This window comes from Bombus flavifrons, chromosome 10 (assembly GCF_040668555.2).
Source record: "Bombus flavifrons isolate JBK064 chromosome 10, iyBomFlav1_principal, whole genome shotgun sequence".
Taxonomy (NCBI): domain Eukaryota; kingdom Metazoa; phylum Arthropoda; class Insecta; order Hymenoptera; family Apidae; genus Bombus; species Bombus flavifrons.
The window spans coordinates 7805111-7833016 of record NC_138451.1 but is presented as its reverse complement, the minus strand read 5'-3'; the positions used below and the strand labels follow the sequence as shown (position 1 = coordinate 7833016).

The 27906-nt window shown below is 39.7% G+C and overlaps 1 protein-coding gene across 3 annotated transcripts in view; it reads right to left on the bottom strand.

Annotated features, from left to right (window-relative positions):
- The window catches only part of LOC138184451 (ras-related and estrogen-regulated growth inhibitor), an 87569-nt gene that overhangs the window by 31493 nt on the left and 28170 nt on the right, over positions 1-27906 (bottom strand). Inside the window, exons 1-3 of one of the 3 annotated variants that reach the window (XM_069122436.1) lie at positions 24704-24978; positions 21723-21799; positions 17553-17604 (exon numbers count right to left, since the gene is read on the bottom strand). In XM_069122436.1, coding sequence (XP_068978537.1) covers positions 17553-17604; positions 21723-21799; positions 24704-24706 — 132 coding nt within the window. In that variant the 5' untranslated portion in view covers positions 24707-24978. Of the gene's footprint in view, positions 1-17552; positions 17605-21722; positions 21800-24703; positions 24979-27906 lie in introns of those variants that run through there. The other 2 variants (XM_069122437.1, XM_069122435.1) reach the window with 2 other exon arrangements.

Genomic DNA, 27906 nt, shown 5'->3' with positions numbered 1-27906 from the left:
AACACGTTTTATTGCCGCGGGAGGGAAAAGCTGAATGACTTCATAAAATCGGCGACGTTTACGACTCGATCCCCCTCCAGGGTATTAAAATCGAATTTCCAACAGCCATCTCCGCCCACCGTGTGTCGTTTGTTTCACAGACGATTCCTCTGTCGTGTCTTAATTACGATTCGATTCCTCTTCCAAGAGGATTCGCTACCACTCGCTTGTCTTCTGTACGAAGAGGAAGAAGGTATCACGTTAGGTTGACGCGTATAAAGTTCGAATATTCATATTTTATCTGATTTTAGAATCAGCAGCTACTGTATACTTCGGACGTTTTATTTCTTCCACATTTTGTTTCCTTAACGAAGTGACTTTTTTAGTTACAGCGCGAGGATTGATCGATAAGTAGACTATGGATTTTTATGCAATTTCATAATTTTACGGAGAGAACTAGAGAAATATATTATATATGCATTCTGTGGCTTTTCCCATCTTCAAATTTATCGTAAATGCATAAAAGTGTAAGTAAAGTCCGTAGCCTGTTAACAGGATAAATCTCTGCAGACGAACGAAATTCTTAGCCACGGAAAATAATTTCAAATGGGTTAAAGAAGAAGAAGATTGCGCTAAGTTACACGTATACCAACATCCGATATTAAGATTTATAATTAAAAATTCTATACACCAAGGAGGTCTATAACTATAGATTCTACATTGAAAAGATTTACGACTAATATAACGAATCGTAAAGTTATTTTTTGAAAATCTTTGCGACAAGATCGTTCAACAATTTCGGCATACTGTTTCAAATCAACAGCTCTATCACGAAAAGTCCAAAAATGTTCGTAAATGTATTGCTTGCACGACGAACTTCCTTGCCTTTTCCTTTCCTTCTCTATGATACCATCGACAAATTACAATACAATTTTCCCCCTATCAACGTGTCTCTAGCTCTATCAGTGGACTATACACAGTTAAAATAACCTACATTCGATACAAAAAGACGAAGCAAAGGGCGAAAAATCGAACGACGAATGAAAGAATGACACTGATCTGGTATATTACTTAATTTTCCTCTTGGACTCGCTCTATCGTATGACGTTCGCTGCCAGGTATTCTATCCGGTCGCACAGGCTGTCTCTACTCGCGAAATGTACTGTTATTCTTTATATAGACGTCCACCTAGTCGTATCAGCTGAAAGATAGAGTATCGGGTCGCGCGTGGGTGGCTTGGCGCGAGTTTAAGACAGTTTCGGTTCGCATACTACCTGACGAAGTCGAATGAAAGCGGCGTTGTAACGCGATACACAAGGGAAAGGTGGAATATCTCGATTCCATTGAACTCGCCTCACGAGCCAACGAAACTGGTCAATGGACCTGCATAACCGATCGAATCTCTGTTGACGTTTCTAATATAATGCCATCCTTATCCTTTAAGGGATGTTTAATCCTCGGATCGCGAAGGCTGGCTCAATAAAATATTCACCATACTGCTTGTTTACGTTATTTAATAAAAATGCGCTCTTATACATGGGAAAAATATTAGGTCATTCCGTAAGTAATTTAGTCGGTGCTTTTCGTATGCTACAAGAAAATAAAGAATGTTAGCGATACATCGGTGATGAATTTTTCCGTGCATTCGTAATTCGTCGTCTCTCCTTGTTAAGTTTTCTGTTTCAATTTTTCTGAAACTCCAATAGTAGCAACTTTCATTGTTTCAAACTTGGCTACCAAAGTGACCATGTTACTTGAGAGATGGTTCAATATAAATCATACACAGCATGTAAAATAAACAGCGAATTGTCAAAACACTCTGCTAATTCCGCTCTATGGGTGTTTATGTAAAAATATATAAAATGTACGAAAGTATATAAAGCATGTAAAATATCCAATGTATGTGGTACTCGCTGCGATATTCAATCAACGACGCTTGTTGCTTAAGTCTCGCATCTCTAGCTGCATTCCTAAAAATCCGAACTTGCCCAGATATCGCCAATCTACTCGCGACAAAAGAAATTTCTAGTCTCCGTTTCTTTAGCTGTTTTCAGTAGAGACACGCGTTTACATAAATATCCAGAGTCTGCTTATTATCCCTGTTCATTAAGCCGAACAATGCCGGTAAACGGAGTATCGCTCCAAAAGGGTTAAAAGGGGTGGACGACACGCGGTTGCATAAAATGGTACGCGCAGCTTTTCTCGTTTCGCCTGACCTTAATTACCAACCGGTCACGAGGCTGTTACAGGTATCTGCCGAAGGGAAATAATTAATGCTGGCTCGAGTCCTTTAGCGTCGGGCTGTGCCGATGAAAAATGGCCCTTCCGACGATCGCTTCTTTGTTCCTGGCCATAGCCATGGCTATTTTCGGAAAGGCTACCGCGTCGAACGTTTTTAAAAATTACATCGGTGCTTTGACGCGTTTCCGCGATTTATTTGCACACGTGGGAATTCGACGATCAGCAGAATTTCAGTGACGGTGGTCTGGCGAGAAGAAAGCGTCGTTTGCGATCTTTAACCTTCCACAAAGACAATTTTCTTCGCTTGCGAAGGTGTTTCGAATTTTTCAATTTACTACTCGGCAATCTAGGAGTTCATAATTATTAGAAAAGAATCTTTTGGTCCCAATACTGGGAGGATTAACAGTGAATGAAGTAAAATTTAAAAAGTGCATTTAAAAAATATATCATTTATGTAGGTTTGAACTGTTTTAAATTACACAGCGTTATACATGGTAGATATTTAATTTTTCAAACAGCGAATGATGTATAATTTTTTGGATTTGGAGGATGTACGATTTTAAGATTAATATTAGAGGAAGATACCTTGCGATATACTCTGACACGTATGCTTTAATATAACTTGCAATACGTACGCTTTTTAATTCCATTTAAGGTACTATTGGAATGACGTGAATGATTTCTACGATATTACCAACATATATAAATTACAACTTCTTATACTATACCAATAATAAATAAAATTGCAAGTACCGATATGTCATACCATATTAAGCATACGATACTTTCCTCGCTTTTAAAATGTCCCTTGCATTCATTTTTAAATGCATATTACCAAAATCCGTAAAATCCCCAGGCATCCCGTATGGACGAATGGAATTTTAAAGGCCATTGACGCTTTCCAGCCACCCACCACTGTAATATCCTTTTTTTTTTTTAACTACCACACCTTAAATCACTAAAAAGAAACAAAGTATCGCTTGTCCTTTGTTTCCCTTCGTCGTGAAAGCGAGTTATTTTCGCGTGCGTTGTAAAAAGGCGAACATTATGTTCCCCTAAAGCTCGACGATGGTGTGGAGTGGAAAAAATCAGGCGAATAAAAACGAACAATAATTGACAAAAGTTCTCGAGTCGATCGTATCTTATGGATCTAACGATCGTCCAAGGATGTTATCACCCGACATTCTCGGAACCAGAAATAAGCTCGTTACCGTTTTTACCTCCAGCTTGTCGCGTTTCGAGCTTACGTACAACGAGGCAGATTTTTTCCAAGGCCTTCAGCTGATCATTCATAGAGATCAATGATCAGCATCGTTTCTCATATCTACGTAACTATCTTGGAGAAATTTCTAAACTTTTAAAGCGTAAAAATAAATCAAAGTAAATATACCAAGTAGCTTAGATTAAATCGTAAAAGTTTAATTTCCCGAGGAGACTTCGAGTCTTCGTCTGGCTAAATTGCGAACATTGGTAGATTTTGTCAATCCGTTCGCGAAGACAGCCTATAAAAAAACGACGTATTAACGATAAGACTCAAAGCACGTGAGCGAATCCATCTACATACGAAATCGATAACGTTGCTCAAGGATGTGAAGACGTTTCTGAATTCATATCGCGTCTTAACCATACAACCACGTCGACTTATCTTCGAACACCGGTAGATTTCGTCATTCTGTTCGTAAAAATACAGTCTACAAAGGTGGATACTAAGAAACGTAGATTCGCGTGTTTGGCGAATGAACGCAACACTTGCTTAAATATCACACTACTATAGTACGATACCATAATCTAAATCAAACCGATCACACCGTGCTCTTATCACGGCAAATCTCCGCTACTGATATCGTATACGTTTGCTCCATTTTTCATCGCGTATCATTCATAATTGCGAGCATAGAGATTTGTAGTCAGCCCACAATTCCGATACAAGAATCTCAAGAAGTTTCTAAAGTATAATTCAGACGATCAATATTATCGTCGATATTTGAAGTCCTCGACGTCGTATTGAAAAATAATAATAAATATAAATATATAAAAATATATATACATATATCGTGTAAAGTGTCTCTTACGTATAACAATGTAGAGAACCTTAAATATTGACAATGATATTGATCGTCTGAACGCTTCGTAAATTCAAACCGCGTTTTACCTTCGTATCGTCACACAGCCTATTGAGCCTGTCGCGTAGTCGCAACAAATAAACAAATCGATAAATTCCACGAATAAATTGCTGAAAGACAAAATAGTCTTCTGTAACTTTGTATTTCTCGCAAGATATTGTGAGTGTGCGCAGCAAATCAAAGTCGCAGCACGGTTCCTGGGACGAATCCGCTAGCCGTTCGCCGCAGCCGGGGATACAAGCCAGGCAAATCCGTTACGATGATTTATCGGATGATTAATGCCGCGCAGAAACAGCGTCGTTAAATTCGGCGCTGGCCGCTGGCGCGGTCGGTAGACCGGTCGCGCTTAATTATCAATTAACCACGGCCCTCCCACGCTGCCAGGACGATCGCGATCCTCGCCAGCCCACCGTTCCGCTTCCCTTCTTCCCAAGGGGAATCGTTTATTTCGAACGGTTCGCGCGCCAGAACAATGAGAGAATTGGGGAAGTGTGCCACGCGAAGCGTACTCGTCGTCCATCGTGTCGCTGTCCAAGGAACACACCTGGTCGATTTCAACGTGCTACACCTCCGCTCACAAGTATCGGGACACTTGCAAAAGGCAGAGCTATTCTTAGGAATGATTAGAAAAGTATTTAAGAGTCGCTATCCGGTGTCAAACTTACGTAAGGAAGGACACACTGACTCGCGAAAATATTTGAATATTTAACGTAGGAAGCTTCGATGTACGTATCACGCGTGTTATGTAAATTAGTTCTGTAACGAGACACGCTTGTCGCGATTATATCATTCAAATTTGAAACCAAACTGAGCACGCACATAGGAATTTCAATATATCTATGGCAAACGTAATTTATCATTTATCGCGTCTATGTTCCCAACAGTTGTTGCGAAAGATCGCAGAAAATGAGCCTCCCATGTGTATTTCTCCTTGCTGCGTTTCGACGAAATTAGATATCGCGCAATTGTTTCTAACACAGGTGCCTGTTATCGAACTTCGTAAACTTTAAAAGTTTCTCTCCTTCGTTGTACGTAATTAGAAAATCGTGATTGAAAATATCCTGTTGAACAGAAGCCTTATTTTTCGAGAGTCATTTCTGAAATGCCCAAGAAATAGAAGGAAACGCGGAACGAACAGAACAGATCGAAATAACCGAACTTGCATAACTTCCGAGAGAAACTAAAAAAAACATCCGATCGACGTTCTCCACTAGGATAATCGTGGAATCGATGTAGAGGGAAGGAGGCACTGTGCGAATCTGTTCCCCTTGTACGATAGACCGTGTGTATACGATACAAATCGACCTTATAAACGGTTTCCAAAGCGCTTATCTCACCAGCTAGAGATTTACGTGACGAGGAACAATGCACGATGGAAATATTAATCGTGGCGGGACGGGGTCGGGACCCAGGCAGCAGCCACCTAGCCATTTGTTGCTCGACTTCCTACGTGCACGGTGTGTGCCTCTCAGGAGTGCACCTACCTGAACTCTGGCTGCCCTTGTTAGCCGGTTATTATTATACCCGCTGGAACACCTACCGAGATCCTCGTGATCGATCGTGCACCAGGGGACCGCGAACGAACCAGAGTTCCTTGGTGGAACCTCTCAGAAGCAGGGCGTAGCACAGAACCGACGTGTGCTTTAGCCAAAGAAAGAGAAAGATTCCAAAGAGTTAGCGTGTTTCCTGTCTCACCACCTCCCGGACGATATTCACCTTTCTATACAGGGTGAGACCAATTATTTTGATAATTCCGAAGGTAACGATGTTACGAAGATAAGGCTGTGGATATGAATATATTTTTGGGAAATTCTCAAGTATAGCATTTCTACTCTACGTTGATAGAACGTCTCTTTGATCGATAAACCTCTATCTATTTAGTTGAACGAAGATTCGTTAATAGCCTGAGTGAAAAGTTGGTTCGGACGATGATTAAAGAAGACAGGGAGAACGCACATGGTGCGTCGTTCAACTTCTTCTCTTAGTACTTGTTTCGAAATTTCAATGATACTTTTAATCTCTTCGCTAACAATAAATACATAGGAGAGGTGTGATACGTCTTTGAGAAGATTAATAGAAGACTTTAACAATTTCCAGTTACTATAAACTTCCATTCAGGAGTTATCGATCCGGTATCGTATCCTTTCTACGATCCATTTCTAACCACAGGACATTCGTTGACCTTACAAATATCAAAAATTTCTCGACGTAAGGTAGTTTTATAACTTGTGTTTCAAATCTCCTGCGAATGTCGTCGATTCTGCGAAGAATATCTATTCTGTGTGTTTATGACACCGTCGAGCGTTAAATTAGAAGACCAAGCGGTCATGTTGCTCGCCTAAACCTATTTTCTCACGTTCGCCTACATTAAATCCAAGAAACCTGTCGAAATGCTAGCAGTTAGCTGCCTCACCCTGTATATGAGTCGCGTACCGTGGACTGTTCACACACGACGGCGAAACAGACGGTGAGACAACGATTTCTTTGGAACGTTTTGCGCTACGTTCCAAGAGAAAACCTCCTAACGACAGCGAGGACTTTCGCTTCCGCGTTACATCAGACGTTACTTGAAAATTGAGTTGACTTTCATAAATATCATTAGCAGAGGCCAGCTGTCAACGTGTATCTCACGGAGAGCATCGGCATCGAGGTTTCAACGTCGTCGCGGATTAAAGTCGGAATAAATCATTCTGAAGTCGCGACAGCCACATAGTTCTTGCTATATATATGTATCCGTATATACGTATATATTTATGCATATGTATATGTTTGTCGGTTACGATGGCGATGATGGAAGTGGTAGTGGTGGTTCTCTGTTGGGATGCAAATGAACGTTAAGAGTGCGTTCACATCATTTATCTCGGCGTCCCGGCGCACAGCCAAATACCCGCCAGGTACCGTACACGCATGGAGGAAGGGGCAAGCCGAGAGTGGCCGGCAAATAAAATTATCGTGTGCGCCTAATGGTGGCACGTACGGCTTATCAAGTAGATGCCGTGTCGCCGTGCTACGTGATCGCATTATGATACCGCGATCTCGCGAACGTAAGTGCTTGCGAAATGATTGGCAATGATTAAAATGTTAGGTTACGACGTACGAAATATTGTCTGATCCAAGTTTTAATTTGAATCGGTGCTATGGTTCGCTATCGATTACACTGCAGAAGAAGTTCGATCAAGTTGCTACTTACGTTCGTTGTTCAAGAAGACTTGTGCAAATACTGTGTTCATTCGTAAAGAAGATAGTAGAATCTCGTTATCGGCGAACGCTCAAAATATTTGTGTGATTTTCTTAGATGAACGTACGTTCCGAAACATTAATTTGAGAATGTGGATAGCATTCCCTAATCTTCAAATTTGTATACGTATTTTCGAAACATAGAACTACACTTGAAATGTACCACGATTACAAGAGTGTTTTTAAGTTGCCACTTCGGAAATTATATTGTTTGATCATTGATGATCAATATATTGTTACGTATGTATACCCTATATATTGCATACCCATGTACGATGCATTTACTTCATAAAAATTGCAATTCCTGCGAAACTAAATTTCTGTCAATCTCTTCGCTATCAGCCTATTCTTCTCTCGACGCCTAATATTTAAAAATCAAAACCGCAAGGTCCCTGTCAAAAGCATCCCCAGACTTGAACCACAAAATCCACCTATTAAACGCTTAATCGAGTCTGAAAGCCATCCCCTGGTGCACCTATTCCGTGTTATCCAGGATTGTTCGCGGAACAATCGATGATTAATGATCGGTCGATCGAGTGCTGGCCGAGAACGGGGCGTGGAAGGGCGAAGAAGATACAGGGAAGAAGATTAATTAAGTTCCAGCACGGACGAAGCAGGCATTTACATCAGTTAGCCTCACTTACAAGAAACATGCAACAAGCATCCCAGATGGGCAGAGAGAAAGACAGACAGAGAAGGAGAGAGAATTTATTGCCTCGAGGATTGGGCCCTCGTGTCTTGTGAATGCGCCTTAAGGCGCGTGCTGCTGTCACCGCGACCATCTTCACGGTGACAGTCGGCACGGTAACTGTCTTCATTGGTGATTGACATCACGATCGCGGTGTGTTCCTCGTGCTTGCACGCTGCTTGCACCACGGACCGGCCTCAACGGTTACAAAAAGAGACGCGTCCGTCGTCGTTGTTCTCCTTTCGTTCCTCCTTGGCAGCTTGGTGCATCCGCCGCGCGTGCCCAACGGCCCGACAGCTTTCCTCCGGCGTATTCCGCACGCGCTTTTTTGCCGGATCGCGCGATCCAGCACTTGCTGGAGTAACTCGGCGATAAATAAAAAGAAGGTGCCGAGATACCTTCGGCGAGATTTATCTCGCGATGATGGATGTGCTGGGTGAAGACCTCCCTCTTAGCCGCGACAATGTTAAGCTAAAAATTCGTTAAAATGGCATTTCCCCTTTCTTCCGTCCTTCATTTACACTTTAGCTGTGAAGCCAATGATCTTGCTTCTTCAACCCTTATCCACATTTTTGGAGATCAACTTTTAACCTTTACCTTACCTTTCGGACCATCTTTTGGCGAGTTAGTACCCGCGCTTACTAAGCTATTTTTCCAAGTTGCGTCGTTGGATTTTCGTTGGTTACAAGCGATCGTCGATTGCTTAAACTATTTCTACATCGATGATTGTTTTATAATCTCATTGCGTTGCAACGCGACCATTGCGTGCTAACTAAAAGTTCTCGAGTTGAACACGGACAGAAATAAAGTCTACCAGGTATATCAGTCGTACGTCTATCTATCCCGCAGTATACCAACAAAATGTTGCTTGGAAGATGTGGATAAAACTTGATACTGATAGCGAAGTTGACCCTTGTCTTGGCAATTGGATCGATATATCCTATGAAAATAAAATTCTAGGGGAAGATAGTAGGTATTAAAGGTTAAATACATTTACGTGTATGATTTGTAACCAGGGCACGAGCGTAAATTAAGTCTGGATTAGGTTATTAAAATACCGGTTCGAATATTCAACTCGGCAAGAGAAAAGTTTCTGATAGCTTGATTCAAGGTACGAGTAAAACCTGGATTAGGATATTAAGATATCGCCTGGGGTATTAGGCTTAAGAAAGTAAATCGTTATTAATGTGTAAAGGCGTCCAGATAGTTAAGAATCTGGATTTGAATTCTGGTCTTGTTTTCCATTGCGCCTCTTCGATATTTAACATCTATGTGTACCGTGTAATATAAAATACGGATACACTTTCGTAAGCTGTTTCATTATTTCAATATCAAATAAATTTCCAACATGATTACCATATTAAGAATATAAAAAAAATTGGAGAGATACTTCGGAAGTAAAAGTCGGGGAAAGATATCGAATATCGAACGTCGTAGATTGAATATAACAATAAAAGAAATACTTCGTGCAAAGTGAGTCACTTCTTTTAGTGAAATATTTTAAAATTTTGACACACCTGCAGGCATTAAAATCGTCGCGAGAAGAAAGTGCGACGTGAAAACAGTCTACGTCTTGTTATTGCAGCCGATGCAGAAGTCACGGAGGAGAAACCGCGATCACCTCCACGCGGTTAGGATCCGTTCAACTTCTGGAGGGAAAACAGGGTCGTGGTTTCAAGATGGCCGTCTGTGGACCGCGAAGGTGCGCATACTAAATCGAAACTGGCCACCATGTTATAACCGTATTCGTTGTTGAACGTACGAGACGGTCAAAGGTGATCAAAGGCGCAAGTGTCGTCATTAACCCCTTCGTCTTATGATTCCTTGGGTGGTTACTAAGGTTAGCTACTTAACTATTTCTTTCTTGGCTAAACGAGTATTGCTCGTTCATCGTTAAAGTATCGTGTCGAATATAGTACCGAAATGGTATACATAATTCGTATCTCGTAATTTTGAGTCTTAAGTTTTCATTGAAATCAATGAATTCATTTCGCCCATTCATTAAACGCTACGAAGAGAAAATCTTCTATTTTTCTAAGCAAGTTAACGCATCATCAAGTGGTTATAATTCATTGCATGTTTGCGAATTGTGCTTAGTCAAAGTTTTCGAATTAGTCAAAAATTTGTAGCGATACTGGGCAATAAACTCTCCAACGGTTTCTGTCCAGTTGCTCGCTACACAAAGGCCCTATCCTTCGGATAAGATGACTGCCAAATGTCGAAACACCTTCATAGTATATTTTCAGTTAGCCTAAGGAACGATTTGTTCAAACGTACAAATAGCCTTAGTCTTAACAGACCCTAAATCTATTACCTACCACGGAAAGATACGGAAAATCTGCTTTTCTCACATACTTGCCGCTAGCAATTTTCTCTCGAGAGCGGTTAGCATCCTTCTTCAACCACCAACATAGAAATTAACCAATTAACAGTAACGTCCCTTTCCTTTACTTTCCTAACGAAGGCTTTCCTCGACGAATCCGATGAACTCGTATCCTTAGACGTACCATCATAGTTTTCCTCTGCAGCATCATCGTGACGGAAAGTCAGTCATTAGACGTCAGTCAGAGTCGATAGTTGGTAGTTAGCAGTAATAGTTGACCCGAGTTCCTCGACATCTTAAACAATCATCATCCGATAGGCATCGCCTAGAAGTCGAACTTGTAATCGCGAACAGCTAATAGTAATCGCGAGTTCTACGCAAAGTGTACATATAGCATATCTGTTAATAAATATATATTGTTAACTATACTTTCTTCAGCACCTATCACGATATATCCACCTCAAATTTAACGTACACATTGCTAAAAAATTTGTTATAAAAGCAATGTACTTTTACCGGAGCAAACGTTTCAGTGCTTAGATATGTTGTAATTAAATAGTACATGTTATAAGAGCATTTCCAAGAAACGACAAAATTAAAAAATATCAGCATATTCTCTATCCCATTCTAAACTGCATGCGCATAATCCCAAAGTTTCATCAAGCTCGAAACTTCTACTTTACAAGAATTTAACATTCGATGCTAACCGAACAGAAGCCTTATCCAACTACTCTTTCGCTCTAATCTATCAAATATTAACCATAATCTGTTATCATACCTCGATAGTCCATATCGATTCTTAGAACAAACAGATTTTATCAATGCATGATCTAACCCAAGCAAAGCGTATTTAAACTCCATCAGGAGGATCAAGAAACATTCGACCACCCCTGTTCTCGGAACACAGAATCGCATTAAGGTCATTGACCAAATTGTAAATTAATGGACCCCATGACGCTTTATCTGGCCTTCGACCGCTCGATATCAGGTAAATACTAAATACGCTGGAACACGCTTCGCTCCGCTCGACACTCCCATCTAGATCGTTAAATCGATATTCGCTAGCCAACTCTCCATAGTTCGAAAACAGACAATTTGGAAGATTAGAGCGCGTTTGGTGAACAGCTTATGCGCGCTTTAACCGCTTATGTTTTGTTAACTTCACCCGTAAAGTTCCCAGCGGAAAACACCGATCCTGTTCTTCCACTGTTGGATTTTACGCGCCAGATACTAGAAAAGCTAGCTGGCTATCCGTGGCTGTATCTACAGCCAGCAATGAATGGACGCGTTGCGTTGCAGCCGGATAATTGGAAAGATTATACCACGGCTCGCAGCGATACACTCTAGCGCGCGCGCCACTAGCGTCTTTTAAGCCCGATTCACACTTCATCAGTTGCACGTCGATATTTAAGGAATTCTGTGAAGATGAGAATTTGGTTGTACAGAATAAACTTTTCGTATTTGACTTAATTTCTGTTATGCGAGCGAATGTTTCCTTATTGAAAGAATGTTTAACTTAAGAAAGATGTCGTTGACCTTCAATTGGTCAACTAATTTACTAATTAATCAACATTGGGTCACTAGGAACTATAAGATAAGCTAGTTTAGCTTTAGATTATTTAATATTGGTAGTTTTAATTTCATTTCATTTTATTTCTAGACTATCACAATTATTTATTTATTTATTATAGTCGTCTATGACCGAACGATACTATTTCATTCTATCGACACATCGAACACCGTGTTTTGGTCGTATCAATGGGTAGAAAGTGTACGTGTTTTAAATTTAAATTATTCAAAAATCGACCATTGATTATTGACGTTGTTTAAATAATTACAATACATAGAAGAAGAACGATGAATAGAACCATTATGTTTCAGTTGTATTCTATATTTCTCGTCTTTCGTCTACATACGTTTTTTAAGCGTGAACTGGGCTTCATACTGGCAGCCTCGAGTCACTATCTTCAACGAGTCGCAGTTAAAAAGCTACTAGCAGATAGGCCTACCGAAACGTTACACCAAGTGTGGCGTAATCGTGAATTTTTCTCTCCATTTCGAGATTCCATAGGACGAAGAGAATGCTCGATGCGGTTTAATTTGTTGACGCGAAGCGTTGTTGGATATGGAGATAATTGACCACGTTGGCTATGTTCTGACATTTCTGTTAAGTGCTGTTAGTGCTAAAGCGCAGCCTCGCGTTTATTGTCTAAACTCTAAAGGGATATTTAGTAGCTGCGTTGCAAAGGTTAAACGTAGCTACAATCTGAGCATGGACCGATTCTGAGTAGGAAACAGAGCGTGTTTTGAAATTAGTTTTCAAATTAAGCGTTTGTTATCGGTAAAGTTCGTGGTGGACATAGTGGCAATTAAAGGTAATCTGAAACCTGACAAGTAGGGTTGTAAATTGTAACGGAACTTCTTGAGTTTACGAAGAAGTTTTAATGATATCGAGTCGAAAGGGTTAACGCAACGTGTTTTTAATGGATCAAAGCAAGAAACGGATAAGAGCGATTCGATATTCCAAGACAACAAGCGAAAAGCTAAAAATTCGTTGAATTTAAATACAGCTTGGAAATACAGCTGCGAAGTGACACAAAATTGATAAATACTTCAACGTATATTTGCACAAAGATTTACTATTATACTAGTTTAATAATTCCAATATCTCCACGATATTTCCATAATCCTTTCAACTGACAATACATTAAGTCGTAAAAGACACTGAGTTCAAAGAGTAAACTCGCATCAAACCACGTGAATATTTTTTACCTCCGCGTTACAAGACTAAGAAATAGATACTAACGAATATTATACAAACTATATTTGACAAACAATCATCCATAAATATCCCTGAAAATTATCCACTGCCAATCAAGTGTCACACGTTAAATTCAATTCCAATTCAAAGATCGATAATGCGTAAGTATTATACGGTATTATGCAAAGTATATTTGCTCGACGACCAATCATCCATAAATATCCTTGAAAATTATGAACAATCGGAAATGATCCATTGGATCACGTACAAAGTGGACGTCGAAGACCAAATCGGACTTCCACTGGCGGTGCAACGACCAGCGTCCGTAAGAACAGGATCTACGGAGATCGATATCGATGTGGATCAGTGTGGCAGTGGTGCGCGATCAGCTCGCGACTGTACACGGGACAGATCGTTAAATCCGCTATCCGACAGCTATACTTTAGCTCGTTCGCGCCGATATATCGCGCTGGTTAGAAAATCCCATTGTGTATAATACGCAGCTTGGTCTAATCTTACTCGTATTTTCCTTTTGTATAGGGGCTCATTAAGCTGGACCAAGCTACGGATTTTGTCAGCCAGCTCTTTTTCCACGTTGCTTGCGTCGAATAAATTTTCTTCGTTAGTTACAGCAAGATACAATGGAGACAAAGTGTGTATATCCCAGAAGAAATTTCGTAAGAGGGTAAGAGAGAATTTATTGGCCAGCTAGCAAATAAAATTGCGTGCGTGCTGGTACTTGTTAGCGGGTTTTGGGCCGTGCCAATAATCAACAACCGGTACAACGCTTTTTGATCGAGTGTACCGATACTTTTGTTAGGAAATGACGCAATATAAAACTGCTTACGTGTAGTGTCTACGAAAAACCATCTCCTACGAAATGGTAAGGAATTTAATACGGTTGGGTCCGATTAATTGATATGTAAAATGCTGTGATACGTACAATTTTGGCGTAAATAGCTTTTACAGCCACTAATTTCCGCGTATGTTTAATACAACTTAAATGTAATGTAAAATTTATATCGAGGAAGGATATAGAATGGAACAATGATCGGATATTTTTTGATTAGCGTTCGTTACGTAAATACAAACATCGATCAATTTTATGGAAACTACTTTTAATGGCCTGTCACTGTTCTCATCTGAACTGAAGAAGATTTATAACGTAGAATATATTATATTATTTAAGAGATACTTTTTTTTATTTATATCATTGAATCATAAATTATAGTACTTGGAGATACATAAGGCAATCAGTATGCAAAAATTCTCCTTGCTTAAGAGAGGCTAAACATAGGAAATCCTAATTTATTACATTCCCAAAACTATACTTCTCCAACAAATCCGATTTACATTCTCCACAAAATACCTCCAAACTAACTCATCGATAGACCGTAGATTTTTACGCAAACTCGTATCTTTATAACCTTCCCGGAAGAAATAGAACCTAAACAGAAAATCGTTCTATCTACTAAATATATTCTACCTACAATATAACGAGCGCTCTGCTATGAATATTTTATACATTTCCAAGATTTGGACCTAAGCGAAAAATATCGAGCCAAATCGACGCAGCTTGTTCTAAATATATTCAAATAATTCCGTATCATCCATAGCGATCTAATATGTTACATTCAAATTATATTTACTACGACGCAATAACAACGATATATCGTTGTTCGGTACTGAAGCAGTTAAATCTCCCACAAATACATAAACATATGCAGTCTACTTATCGCGTTTCACGTTATAAGACCATCCGATCCAATGGAACGCAGCGAGTCTCACTGCGATGCTTATACGATCGGCGGTAGAATCGAGCGGCACGCTATCGTAGAAAGTGATCAAATTTTCACGACGAGCGGAGGACGCGTCATCGCCAATAAATCGTGCGACCGATCGATAATGATCGTCAGATCGGGGCGGACGATAGAGTGGCGGTCGAACAGATCGATCGGCAGCAGCACGAGACCGGCTGGTAAGCGCGTACATACAAATCGGTGGCACGGCTTCCTGTATCGTATTATTTATCGAATCTATGCGGTAACGGTGCATGCGTCCTCGCGCGCGTTCCCCTGGTGCAACGTTCTCTGCCATTGTTTACACCGCGTCGCGTTGCATCAGCTGCACCGAGTCGAAACGCCGTCCCACCAATGCGCGAAACGCTGCACAACGCAAATAGATTCGCGTTACGAAACGGCCAGCGCATCGGTGTTTGCCTCTTTGCAGGAGAATTCTTCAGAAGCATTCCTGATGTTAATCCTTCGAGCACCATGTCTTTCTTTGTATTGGAAAAAGAATGACATAATATTACAAAGTAATACAGTTGGAAAAAAAAAGATGAATATTCAACTGCGAATGTATACAACGAGATCATACTCTTTTCTTTTGTGGTTGCTTCTGGACAGTTGCAAATTGCAGCTATTTAGGAAGATCAGAATGTGGAGATACGCGCTTTGGTGTTTGGAGCAGCTACCAGCGGTGCAACGTCTAATGGTAACTGAAAATTGATCTTACGAAAATTGTATATTAGTGAAGTTTCATATTCGCACCATTTTTGTTTCTTTTTTCGTTCAATCAAAGACACTTAACGATCTTCAATCTTTAAACTTGATGAGTTTTCAGGTTATTAAGCTTCGCTGTTTGTCTCTTAGGAAGAGAGTGGTCCAGAAATGTTCCTACAGTTAATCCTTCGAGTACCTTGCTATCTTAGTTAGAATGTTCTATTTACCATTTCAGAACTGAAGAAAATTTCAGTTATATATTCGTACAAATTTTGTTCCTTTTTTCATCCAATTTCAAATATTCAACAAGCTTAAATCTTCAATGTTGATAGATTTTAGGATTTTGAGGTTCCGATATGGGTAGTTCAGAAACCACATGGACCAATTTCGTAAATTGGAAAATACGAAAGATGGATGATTTATTAAATTTACCTTGGAGTTAACTATCATTTACGTAGTTTTGCAACGAGCGAATCTGTGGAAGTGAATCGATTGTTCTCCAGAGCTGAATATCAATCGTGTGACTCGTGTAACAAAATTAGGACATTCGTGAAAAGCGGAGTTGACCAATTTCGTTTTTGACAGACTCGTGCATCTCTTAAAAATTTTCCAACACTGGAAACTCTCTTAATGTTCAACGCTTGATGCGGATCGTTAATTAAAACTCCTCTAAATCGTTAACAACCTCTTAATTGTTATTTAACTTTCTCTACTGTTACAGCAAATGTAATAACCGTCTGAAAACTCGAGCGGGGGCGGAGGTGTATGTTGCACTAGGACCTTAGAAACCTCAAAAATCTCTCAATGCATGAAAACCAACAAGACTCAAAGACTCGAAGAAAAAGAAAGCCAGGGGAATACCATGAATGGATGCTCGAAATTCCATGAATGGATCACGAAATATCAGGAGGGAGTGTTCTTCGTCGGTGGGTTAAGCTGGCCGGTGCTCCAAATATTCTTAGCTACGAATCCAAGGACTAATCCCGAACGGTCAGGTATGCCATCTTGGCCCACGGTTCGCAGCCTTTTAAGCGACAGGTGCAAACATTTGGGGGGCAGCGCAAAAAAGGAAGCCAGTAATTGTAAGCCCCGGGTAGAAAAACCAGTTTGCTAAAAACAACCTGGCCTCTCGATCGTGTCTTGTTGCGGGGCTACCGAATAAGCCGGGACGAGTCAGTGTACCGTGCGTACGAGCATCGTATAAGGAATATGTTGGATTCCTTTTGCAGTCTAGAAAATATATACCCGCGCTCCTCCACGCTCGTTCTTCTCTTTTTCCACCCCTTTTTCTCGTTTCTTTTCTTTTTCCTCTTAATTTTTTCTTTTTCTTTTAATCGGCTGAACGAACGCATTCACCAGATTTTACGGTCTTGTGTATGATTTTCATTTCTGTAAAGTGGAATGAGAACGCGTTCGAAGACACGATTACTACTTTGCAGGCTTTCGTAGTTTTTCTATGTCAAAGTTATAATTTCCAGTCAAGTGCATATTATTTATTTGATGAATAAATAAGCGAGATTAAATAAGCTTTGATAAAGTTATACCATCGAAAGCAATGTAACGTAGAGTTTACGCTACGATGGATATTATAAAGCGGACAATTTCGTTACAAGAGTCATTGTAAGTGCTATTACTTCGAGTTTGTATCTTAACACAAATATACTATTAGCAAACGTAAGATTAAAAAGTTACTAACTTGAAACTTCGATAATTCTACTGTATTCCTCTGGTATCGATATCCTTCAGACCTATAGAGAAACAGCAAAACCTTCTCATTTTTGTAACCATACAATAAGAAATCTAATATATTATTTAAAATACAGCGAAATATCTTGGTAAATTGCTCTAAATTATTAGAAATATATCGGACACAAAATATCCGCGGAATCCATAGAAAAATAAATCGTTCTCAAACTCTCGCATACCGATCCCCAAAAGACGAAGAAAGTTTAAGCTTATGTAACATATTATTTCAAAGATAAAAAGCATAAAACCGCGAGAAATTATTTCATTCATCAAGATAACGATCTGCGAACTTTCTCGAACCGTCTCGCACGAATTCCCCAAAATACAACGAAAAGAGTTCAACGACCGAGTGAAACGACCGATCAACGAGATCGATCGAAACCCACTAACGGTACCCGTTCCGTCTCCAAATCTTCGCTATAAAAACGACCGTGAAGAAAAAAGAAGGAACGAAAACAAAAACAAAAAAAGAAAAAGACAGAGAGGAGTAAGACGAAGAGTGAAAGACCATCGCCAACACCTCTGAAACATCGGAACGGACATTCCGAAAGGCGTACGACATCCGAAAAAGGGGCGGCTGGCAGAGGCAGGCGCGGTGTCATCGACTCCGGAGGATCGACGACGCAATCGATGCGTCGTCGCTCGTTTGAACCGGCCTGACCTTACTTAACCCAAATCTCCGCGGAATCGGCCGGTTTCAGGTCGAACGTCCCCCCAGACCTGACCTCCCTTAACCCGATTCTTCTAGAATACGGTAACGAACCCGCACGCGAAACACGTCGAAGCGGAAATCCTACGACAAGGCCCGTTATCCGTGGTATTTGAATTGAATAACGATCGCCTTTAAATTCGAATCTAGGCGACCGTGGCTACGAGCTCGCGCGTGCGCCTTGTGACTTTCATGTACACACGGTTACGTGTACCGACGTAGGAGAAGCCAAGTGGCTAAGCCACGTTCGCGGAACGGCGTGTTCACCTGTCGCTGGTAGAGCGGAATCCTCATTGGGATTCCACCATGCGGTCTTTTTCTGTTATAGAAGAGCCGAGAGAGGGACCATTGTTCTCGACATCGTAAATTATTGCCACCGGTCGCGAATCGAGGCAGAGCTTTAAAAACCGTGCATAAATCATCCTGCTATTAGAAGGTGAGGCTGGGACCGTCGTTGTTTAGTGCTTGGCCCATTATATGGATAATATCGGTGTAGGGTTTCAGCGGAGTAAATGGGGCAGATTCGTGTAACCGGAGAAGGAATTTCGGAATTGGGTGTACGCCAGATGGAATTTTAGTTATGGCGAGGAAATTGTGGGAAATCTGTGCGGGAATTCGGTATGCGATGCGCCGGCATATCGGTTGGAGTAGAGCGAGGAGAATTTGCTTTTTAAATTCTACAGACTAAAGCCTGAATATCGAGGCTTTTCAAACATTACGAATAATTATAAAGGACAGTATTTTGATATCAGTGAATGAGAACATATATAATGCAAGAAGATAAAACAAACTTCTCTGTATATTTTATAAAAGTATTTTCAAAATTCCTATGGACGATTATAGATTGATTCTCTCCGCTGTAGTTGTTACTTTTCTATCAATCTATCCAAAGAGATACAAACGCGAGGAAGAAGCGAGGAGAGAACAGCAGAGTGAAATACGTCAAACTTAATCCCAACAAAGAGCGTGAAACGGCGAGCAAAAAAACCAGAGACCGATCGTCATGATCGTCCCATTGCAACCTCTAATCGCTTGAAAATCGCGGTAATCGATCGATGACTTCTCTGTTGAACAATGAACTCGAGTTTCCCCGGGGAGAAACGTTCGCGATAGAATCAGCGACGACTTCATCAAGAACAGAGGTGCTCTGTTTGTGTCGGCGAATTCCAGGACGAGGAACGTACGAACAGAAAGCTAGGCTAAATGAAAAGCAGCGTATCGCGAGACGCGGAGTTTGTCCAGCAAGCAAATGATTCATCGTGACTTTCACAATGAACGCGACGCGAGACCAGCCAAGGGGAGAAAGGAAAGAAGGAGCGAGGAGGACGAAGGAAGAAAAAGCGTGTTCTGCGCGCTTTGGCCCGCGAACGTCTCGCGGTGCTGAAATAGTCGATGTTTACAGGCGTCGACGGAAGATAAATATAAAAGGCGCCGATGCCATGCGCCGTCGCGAAAAAATGTAAAAGGAAACACAAGCACGGGGAACGCGTTTACCCTAACCGTTGCGAGATGTTTCTATGCAAGACGAAACAGACTTTCGAGTAGAATGTGGACTTCTGTTGGTCGTCGTTGGTCCTCGACGCTGATCGACAACGATGTTCGATCATAGGTGTCGATGACTACTAACCCAGACGACTTCGACAACCGCGTCGATGTGTTTCGTTCTTTTCGTGCTTCTTCGGAGGATGGTGAGTAAATTGGGGTTCGGGGTGATTAACCTTGGAATTTGGAATGTTATTTAAGATTAAAAAAGTTAAGAGTCGAGTGGCGGTCTCGTTGCATCCGACGATAACACGGTGTCATTACGTGTCTTTTTATCAGAAGTCAATATTGATCACGTATCAGAGTTGAAGTGAATATATGCGTATGTACGTATAGGTTAAACGATAACGAAAACGACACGATCTATATCGTATTCGAGTCAAATAAGAAGATCACGCTGTATATATAGAGCTCGTGCTTCATGTGTTATATTAATTCAAACAAATTAATCCTTTCTCGCGAACTACGGATGTTTATGTATCGTATTATACGTTGATTAATTTAAACTTCCTGTAAATATTACGCTCTAATATTTATTACTTACGTAATATATAATACAAAAATTTGAGGAATATACATGACGTTCGATAACATACAATGTATAAATAAAACAAAAAGTTGAATATGAACTCGCGTATTTACCCCGATTTATTTATAACCCTTCTTCCCCATCTTCAACCCCTTCAAACCTATCGAATACAATCTCTTTCAAACCTATGTCATTTTCTACGAAACACCCTTTAACTAGAACGAGACTGTCTAAAAAAATGTTAGCAAATTCACGGTGGAATTTGACAAAAACCGCGACGCTGGCGAGACAGCAACATAAAACAGAAATCAAAGACCGACGATCCCGTTGTAACCGTGGATAATTTACAACCGACCACGAGACTGGGCATAACTCACGCGGGCAAATCAGTCTGTCAAATAAACGTACGGCCGTAAATGTACATTTTCACCGCACTCGCGTCCGAGTGAGATTTTAACGCCAATCTATGTCGTGTATCCATCAATAATCCCGCGGGATCATTAGGCGCTGACTTCTTTCCACCGTCGATCGCAGACGAAAAAAATCTTCGTGATAATTTGCGATCGGCGAGGTACGTTCGTTAAACTCTATGTCCAACTTCCGAGATATCGAAGTACGAGCTTTTTCTCTCCCTCTCTCTCATTTCCCGTATTAGAGAAATTGACCGCTGCGTGTTAATTTCCTGCTTTTTTCGTGATTAGTGAAAACGTTAATGAGTTAAGTGAATTGAATCGTGGAATTTGAAACGGAAAATTTGTAATCGTAGTAAAGACAAAATACGTAGCTTTTACTTTGGTTTTGATATTAACTCCAAGAATTTTGCTAGGCATGGAATAGCCTTTTGGGGAAGTTCTAAATTTTGCATTGTTATGTGGTACGTGAGAGAGAAAGAGAGAGAGAGAGAAAGGAACTAAATATTTATTTAGAATAGCAGTGTAATCTTGTTTGAAGACTTAAATAAACACTAGCTATTCGCTCAGTTTGATGTAAAATATTGAACTATTGTACATAATTTGTGTTTAGTGAACCTCATTTGCGTATTGCAAAGTTACAGTTCGCATTAAATTTCAGTAAAAATATATTATTTATAACCCAAACATTAATACGTAATAACGATTCATTTAAATCACAATAATGAAGCTCCCATGAAAATGTAAAATTATTTCGATATTTTACATTTACGCAAATTACATCTATTGTCATATCGAATCATATTATGTAAAAACTAACTTCATTCACAGAATCCTACGCTATGCTAAACACAAGCTCCTCGAACAAACAAAAATTCGTCGAACTGCTCTAAAAGTGGAACGAACGTTTAAAAACGACAAAGAACTTACCTCGCACCTGGAAGTGTCCAGTATCTCCACCTCGGTACTAACGTTATCGATGGTAACGCTGTGCCGGTACAGGAAATCTGTAACAGAGAGAACGAGATTACGCTGACTCGCCTTGATGAATGATAGCACCGGGGCGTTCCTGAATATCCCTATCGCCGCGTTTCGTCTACAGGGTTAGCGAGAGGATTCTAAACCCAGGGAAGACGTACGAGCTCGTTCGCCACGAATAATGAAATCGATCCGTCAGTCCTCTTCGAGGATCGAAAGAGAGAAAGAGTGAGAGAGGAAGAAACTTTACGCTGGTTAGCGAACAAGTAATCGTCGGATCTAGCCTAGCGTCCTTGGTCGGTTGATCTATGAAACGATAAATGAAACTGAACACCAGGAGAAAGAGAGATCGATCTTGAGTGGCACTAGACCCTGGTATTAATGCTAGTGAGAACCGAGAAGTTGCCGGACTAAATCCCTGTTAATTCTTGAAATCGTTCCTGTTTCATCTTCGATCCTCGTTCTCCGGCTGAGCCAGGTGGTGATTTACGTCTGTTATTTGTTCGCTGTCCTCAAGCGCCATAGACAGAACTTTCTAGCAAACTGATCGACCAAATGGAGGAAATTGAAAATCGCGATTAATCTGGGACAGGTAAAAAACCAGGTGAGACACGCAGGCAAGCGTTTCGAGATCGACCGCGAGGATATCTGGAACGATAGGCTGGTAGCCGGATTTGTGCTTCGTTAAAACTTTGAACTTAAAATTTGATACTACGACTGTCAGAATGTAGGGTAAGTAGTTTGGTAATTGGGAGTTTTATGTTGGTCTGCACGAGTGGTTTAGTAGTTTGGAGCTATTTGAACGTAAAATAAGTAGTTTAAGAAACCGTTAACGCGCTTGTGCAGTACACTGTTGTTCCATTAGAAACACAAGAGCTTAATGTCTTTTATTATATGATGCTATTAGTACGCGTTTAATAGGTATCATCAGACAGGATTTTAAGATAATCGTAGCTTAACGAAAATATTCACACCAATAAAATATATAAATGAAATTCATATAATAATTCTCGTGAAAAGTTTTCATCAAATTCTAGAGATCACAGAAATTGTATAAATTACCAATAGAACAGTTAATATCTAAATGTGATTCCATGTGAAAGTTTGGCGAAAAAGAACGACGAAATTTATAAAACATTCTAAAACATCGTTATGATTGCGATTGAGAAAGAGAATTCGAAGACGATCTGTTTAATATTTTGTCCATGTTTTTTCTATATTTTAGCTCATTTCTTCTATCTTCGAGGTATCTCTTTGCATCTCTACAGATGTTATTCTAACTACACAAATAGAGAAAATCGGAATTGATGATTAATTCAAAGCAAGATAAGAAACTCGACTTTAGGTAGAAGAATCCCACGCGCTCGTTAGCCGAACTACGTTGTTCTTACATGCAGCAACTGTGAATATCGAACAGAGATTTTCCCGCGAATAGAAAACGCGGCTAATGCGCGAAAGTCTCGGACCAGTTACTAACGACAATTCCGATTTGACGCGCTGACGCCGGGCGTCGCGCCGCTCTGTCATTACGCCGCTCACTGACAATGACGCGTTGACTTTCGCCATCGAGTCACGATGCAAGTCCTTAACATCCTTCGAAAAATCCATTTTCAAATCGTGACACTCGTTAAGCAGAATCTATTTATACGATAAGAGTCTTCAATGATTCAAGTGAATAGTTAATTAACTGATAATTACGGTTTCTGTCTTATTTATAATTGTGAAATGGCTAACTGATAACTATAACTAGCTTCTTTTTGATATTATTCTAATATTATTGTGGATTGTTTCGACTCCTTTCGCGGGCTTAAATTTTCGTGAAAAAAAAAAACAAAAATTCAATATAAAGTGTATCAACAAACTCTGTTCTTAAGATTTGTTTCACGATTAACATTGTTAACTTCAATTATTTATTTTCGAAAATCACTAGTTGTAAGATACCATCGTAAGTAACTTGAATGTTAAGATAATTTTTAGTTTCAGGAATTCAGATGAGATTTAATAATACTTGATCGTAATTTTAATTTTCATAATCTTTATGCACCGTAATTTATAATTCCACCAGTCAAAATGTAAAAATGTCTCGTTCTACCCACTACAAGCAGTTCTACTATATATCAAACTAAACTTCCTTTTATTTCTACAAAAAAGAAAAGAAAAAAAGCTTCAACTTCAGCAGGAAACCTTCTGACATACGGCTCTCCGTATATAGAACCTTTAAACGAAATTAATAAATTAATATTCGCTACGAGAGAAGGAAACGTGTATTTGCTCGCGAAAGAAACGCGAGGCTGCGCCGAGCACAGTAGCTCTGGCAAGGCGGATACAATAAATAAACGATAAACGAACTCATAAACACCTCGTTGGGAACGATGTCGAAACACTGAACGCGCGGAAACAAGCAAATAAGGATGCTCGTTGCATTAGCGGCCGTTACGCTCGAGAAAGTTTTATTGCCGGACAATGCTGATAGGGAAGCGATTTGACCAAGTGGAGCGGTGGAGAATTTATTGCCATCGCGCAAAAAAATGTTCACGGGATGCCAGACCGAAGACTTTCAGTAATCGAGACTCTTTAAAACGATATCACATAGAGATTCGTGCGATTGCATCGCTCGCTTAAACATCATTCGCGTATCGATGAATCGGATAAATTTTCTTTCTAATACACGGTTACTAGACGTCAATTGCTGCAGCGTTAGATCAAACGATAATAAAGAAGGGACGTTGAAACATTATAAATGGATATTATTAGGAAGATGTAATCTCTTTTTAATCTTTTTAATGGTAACCTTAATTAATTCTAATTTTTTATGCCTTGATGGTACATTCAAGCGTATCATTTGTGTTAGAATGTTAATATGAGTGGAGTATATGGAGTTTAGAGCACCTAGACGTGCAGATAAATTGGTTAAAAAAGGTATTTGTACGTACCATTACTCTGCAATGAAACGTTTCTTATCAGGTGGCACATTTCATTTTGGTGGCATCAAATTCTTGTACAGAAAAACTTCGTTTATCCACGCCACGTTTATACGAACAACTTAAATTATTTAGCATGTGCCAAATTAGACGAACAAGATATTATTCAGTTATGTCAACTCACTACTGCGCCTCTGTTAGCCAAACTACGCTTCAACATACTTTCCGTTGTACTGTTATACGAACGCCTATTCCGAACTCGTACGCGTTCGATACGCAACTGAGTGTTTGGACCGAAATTGTTGTTCGACCTCAGGTGTCCGACCGTCGATTCCTATTATCGGAATTAATAGGAGCAGTTGGTGGGGATAGCTATTATTATTGGAGCTCGTCGAGCATGTTCGCAAAAACAAAGCTCTAGTGTAAACATACGAAAGTACCAAATGATTTGAAATTTAATATACCTGTACCTTAATTTATTTGTATATACAGGTTATAACAGAACATGCGAGGCCCACTTCGAGAGTTGATTGTGCGTTTAGCAAACGATGAAAAAATTCGTATAAAATATATATTCAATAAATATATATTCAATTCATTTATGAGAATATTAAGGTTTACAATTGAACAAGATTTCAACAAATTTGTTAAACATCAAGAACCATCCAGAATGTAACCGGATTCATGACAAGACGTTTACAGACTCTCTTTGAGACGCAACGTGATCATTTTTAGCATCTTCCGTGCAGGTAATTAGATAAGACAAAATCAAAACAGGACATTCGTTATATCTCATAAACGAAGATGGATAGAATAAATATCTGTATGTACTTCTCTCATTATTTTTAAGTTGAACAATCAGCTCAGACCCAAAGTAGTCCAGCGTGTTCTGTTACAACCTGTATAAATGTTATAAAAAATTTTTGCAATCTCAAAAATACATGTAAAGACATCTAAAATATTCCATATTAATAGGTGAAACCATCTCCTATCTAAATTCTATTTTTATTTTTCTTCATAAAGATATGGATAAAAATAATAAATACGTAAACGAAAAGAATGATAAATATGAATAAAAATAAGCATAAATATCAACGGCCCGCTCATAAAAATCTAGATCTGCATAAAGATGCCCGCTCTACTCGCCACAAAAATCCCACGATCGATTGGATAACATACGAAGATTCTTTTATCCGCGGAAAAATCGCATCCGGCGATCGAATCGGCCGGTAGTCGCGTGCGATCGTAGATTTTCTCCTGACGCGGGCGCGCGTCACGCGTGAGACGAATCGAAAATACGCCTGGTGATTCCCGCGGTCCCTTTCGCGTGCACTTTCGTTCGTGCACGCTTGAAGATCACTTTTCCGAAGAAACGCCCTCGAACGGTGAAAGCTGCGCGTGGGTCAGTCGATTATTTCCTCGAGGGCGCCGCGTGTGGGTGATGACGCGACGAAAAAAAAATCGCCAGGCTTTAATAGAAACTTAATTTCGCGTCTGCCAATCGCGTCTTCCGCGTTTATCGGGTGAAACGTGGCGAATTGCCGGCACCAGACGGTGCGTATTATCAGTTTCACCGGAGTCGAGGCTTATCAGGCTTCTCTTTAGCCGTTTCATTGTTGGTGTTCCAGCTGGTCTTTGCGTGGAGAATTACGTGCTTGTTAGGCTCGTTAGATAGTAAAATTGTTTCTGTACGAGGAGAGAAATAAGAGGAATATTTCTGGTGATATAAGAGATTATCTTTGTAAGTTGGATTTAATATTTGAAAAATTGATCTCAGACGTAATAGTTTTTAGTTAGAGTGTAACAGTTTCTGTGAGTGATCTTCTGATTATAATTTTAAGTTCAGTATTTTTTACGTGTGATAATTTCTAATTTTAAGAAACTTCACAAAAATTTCGTACAGATCGTAATAAGTTTCATTAAATGGCCAATTGACTTATATAATTCAGTAACAAGAGCTTTTAGAGTATACGTCTTTTCGGAACAAAATTAATATTCGTTGATGAAAATTCGATAGAAATTCGTAGGATTTTATACATTTCATACACATTTCACACACATTTCATACACATACACAGGATCATATACATTTATGAAAAATATAAAAAGAAATAGATGATGAAGTAGATAAAGAAGTAAGTTAAAATATGAGCGAGAAGTGTATTTTAATTAATTTGCCATTAATCATATTAATTTCTAAATTGTTTAATAGCCACAGATATTTATCTATCATTTTACTGTCTATTACATGAGAGTCTTTCGTATCGAGGTAATAAATGCAGGTTAGATTTGTTTGGGTTTGACTGTAATGAATATTCAACGACGTAGTAATGAATTATGTATGAATGATACGAGGAATGAATTTCGAGTACGTAGAAGTTTCAATACATCGCTTATACATTACGACACATTATGTATAAGCATTGCAGTGTGTTTTCTACAGAACAATTTTATACCATTTCATTATTTTGGAAAATTCGTTTCGGAAAACTCGTTCTATAGAGACTATACATATTGAAATAAACTGACTATATACAGATACATAGTAAATGAAAAAAAGAAATTTTAAATAAATATATTTTATTAATCAAAACAAATTGAATATCGAGCAATCGGCCTAATAAAACGAAAGGATAATTTTTCTCGAAATCCATATCTGCTTACGTACAATACTACGTGACCCATCGATCGAACACGAGTGATCTATGGATCGTTCGGGATGCACGATCTAATCTTTGCCGAGTCCAATTCTTGGACCACGAACGAAACGTTCCTATCCACGAAACCTAGACGACGACACACGGTACACTTGCCGTAGCTGACTTTCTAATTCATCATCGAGAATTATTCCACGCAATATGAGCGTCGGTGAAACGGATTTGCATTGTTAATCGAAAAATCGAAACGATCACGTAGAGTACACGCGGCTCCCTCGCAGCTACAGACGAAAAGTATCGATTATTGCTCGTGATCATGAAGAAACGATATCTCTTGTCATTACCTATCGAACTTATTGCCAATAAGAATCGTCGACCTCGTTCCTACTCTTCGAGGAGGAATCGAATTTAATTCGTGCCTGTATATTCGATTGACCATTACTTTCTACCCATGCAGATTGTTCTGTCGGAGAACGGGTAATCAATCGCGAGTGCAATCCGGATAAAGCTCGACCTCCACGCGATCGATCGAAAAATTCGCGGGATTTCTGCAGGAGA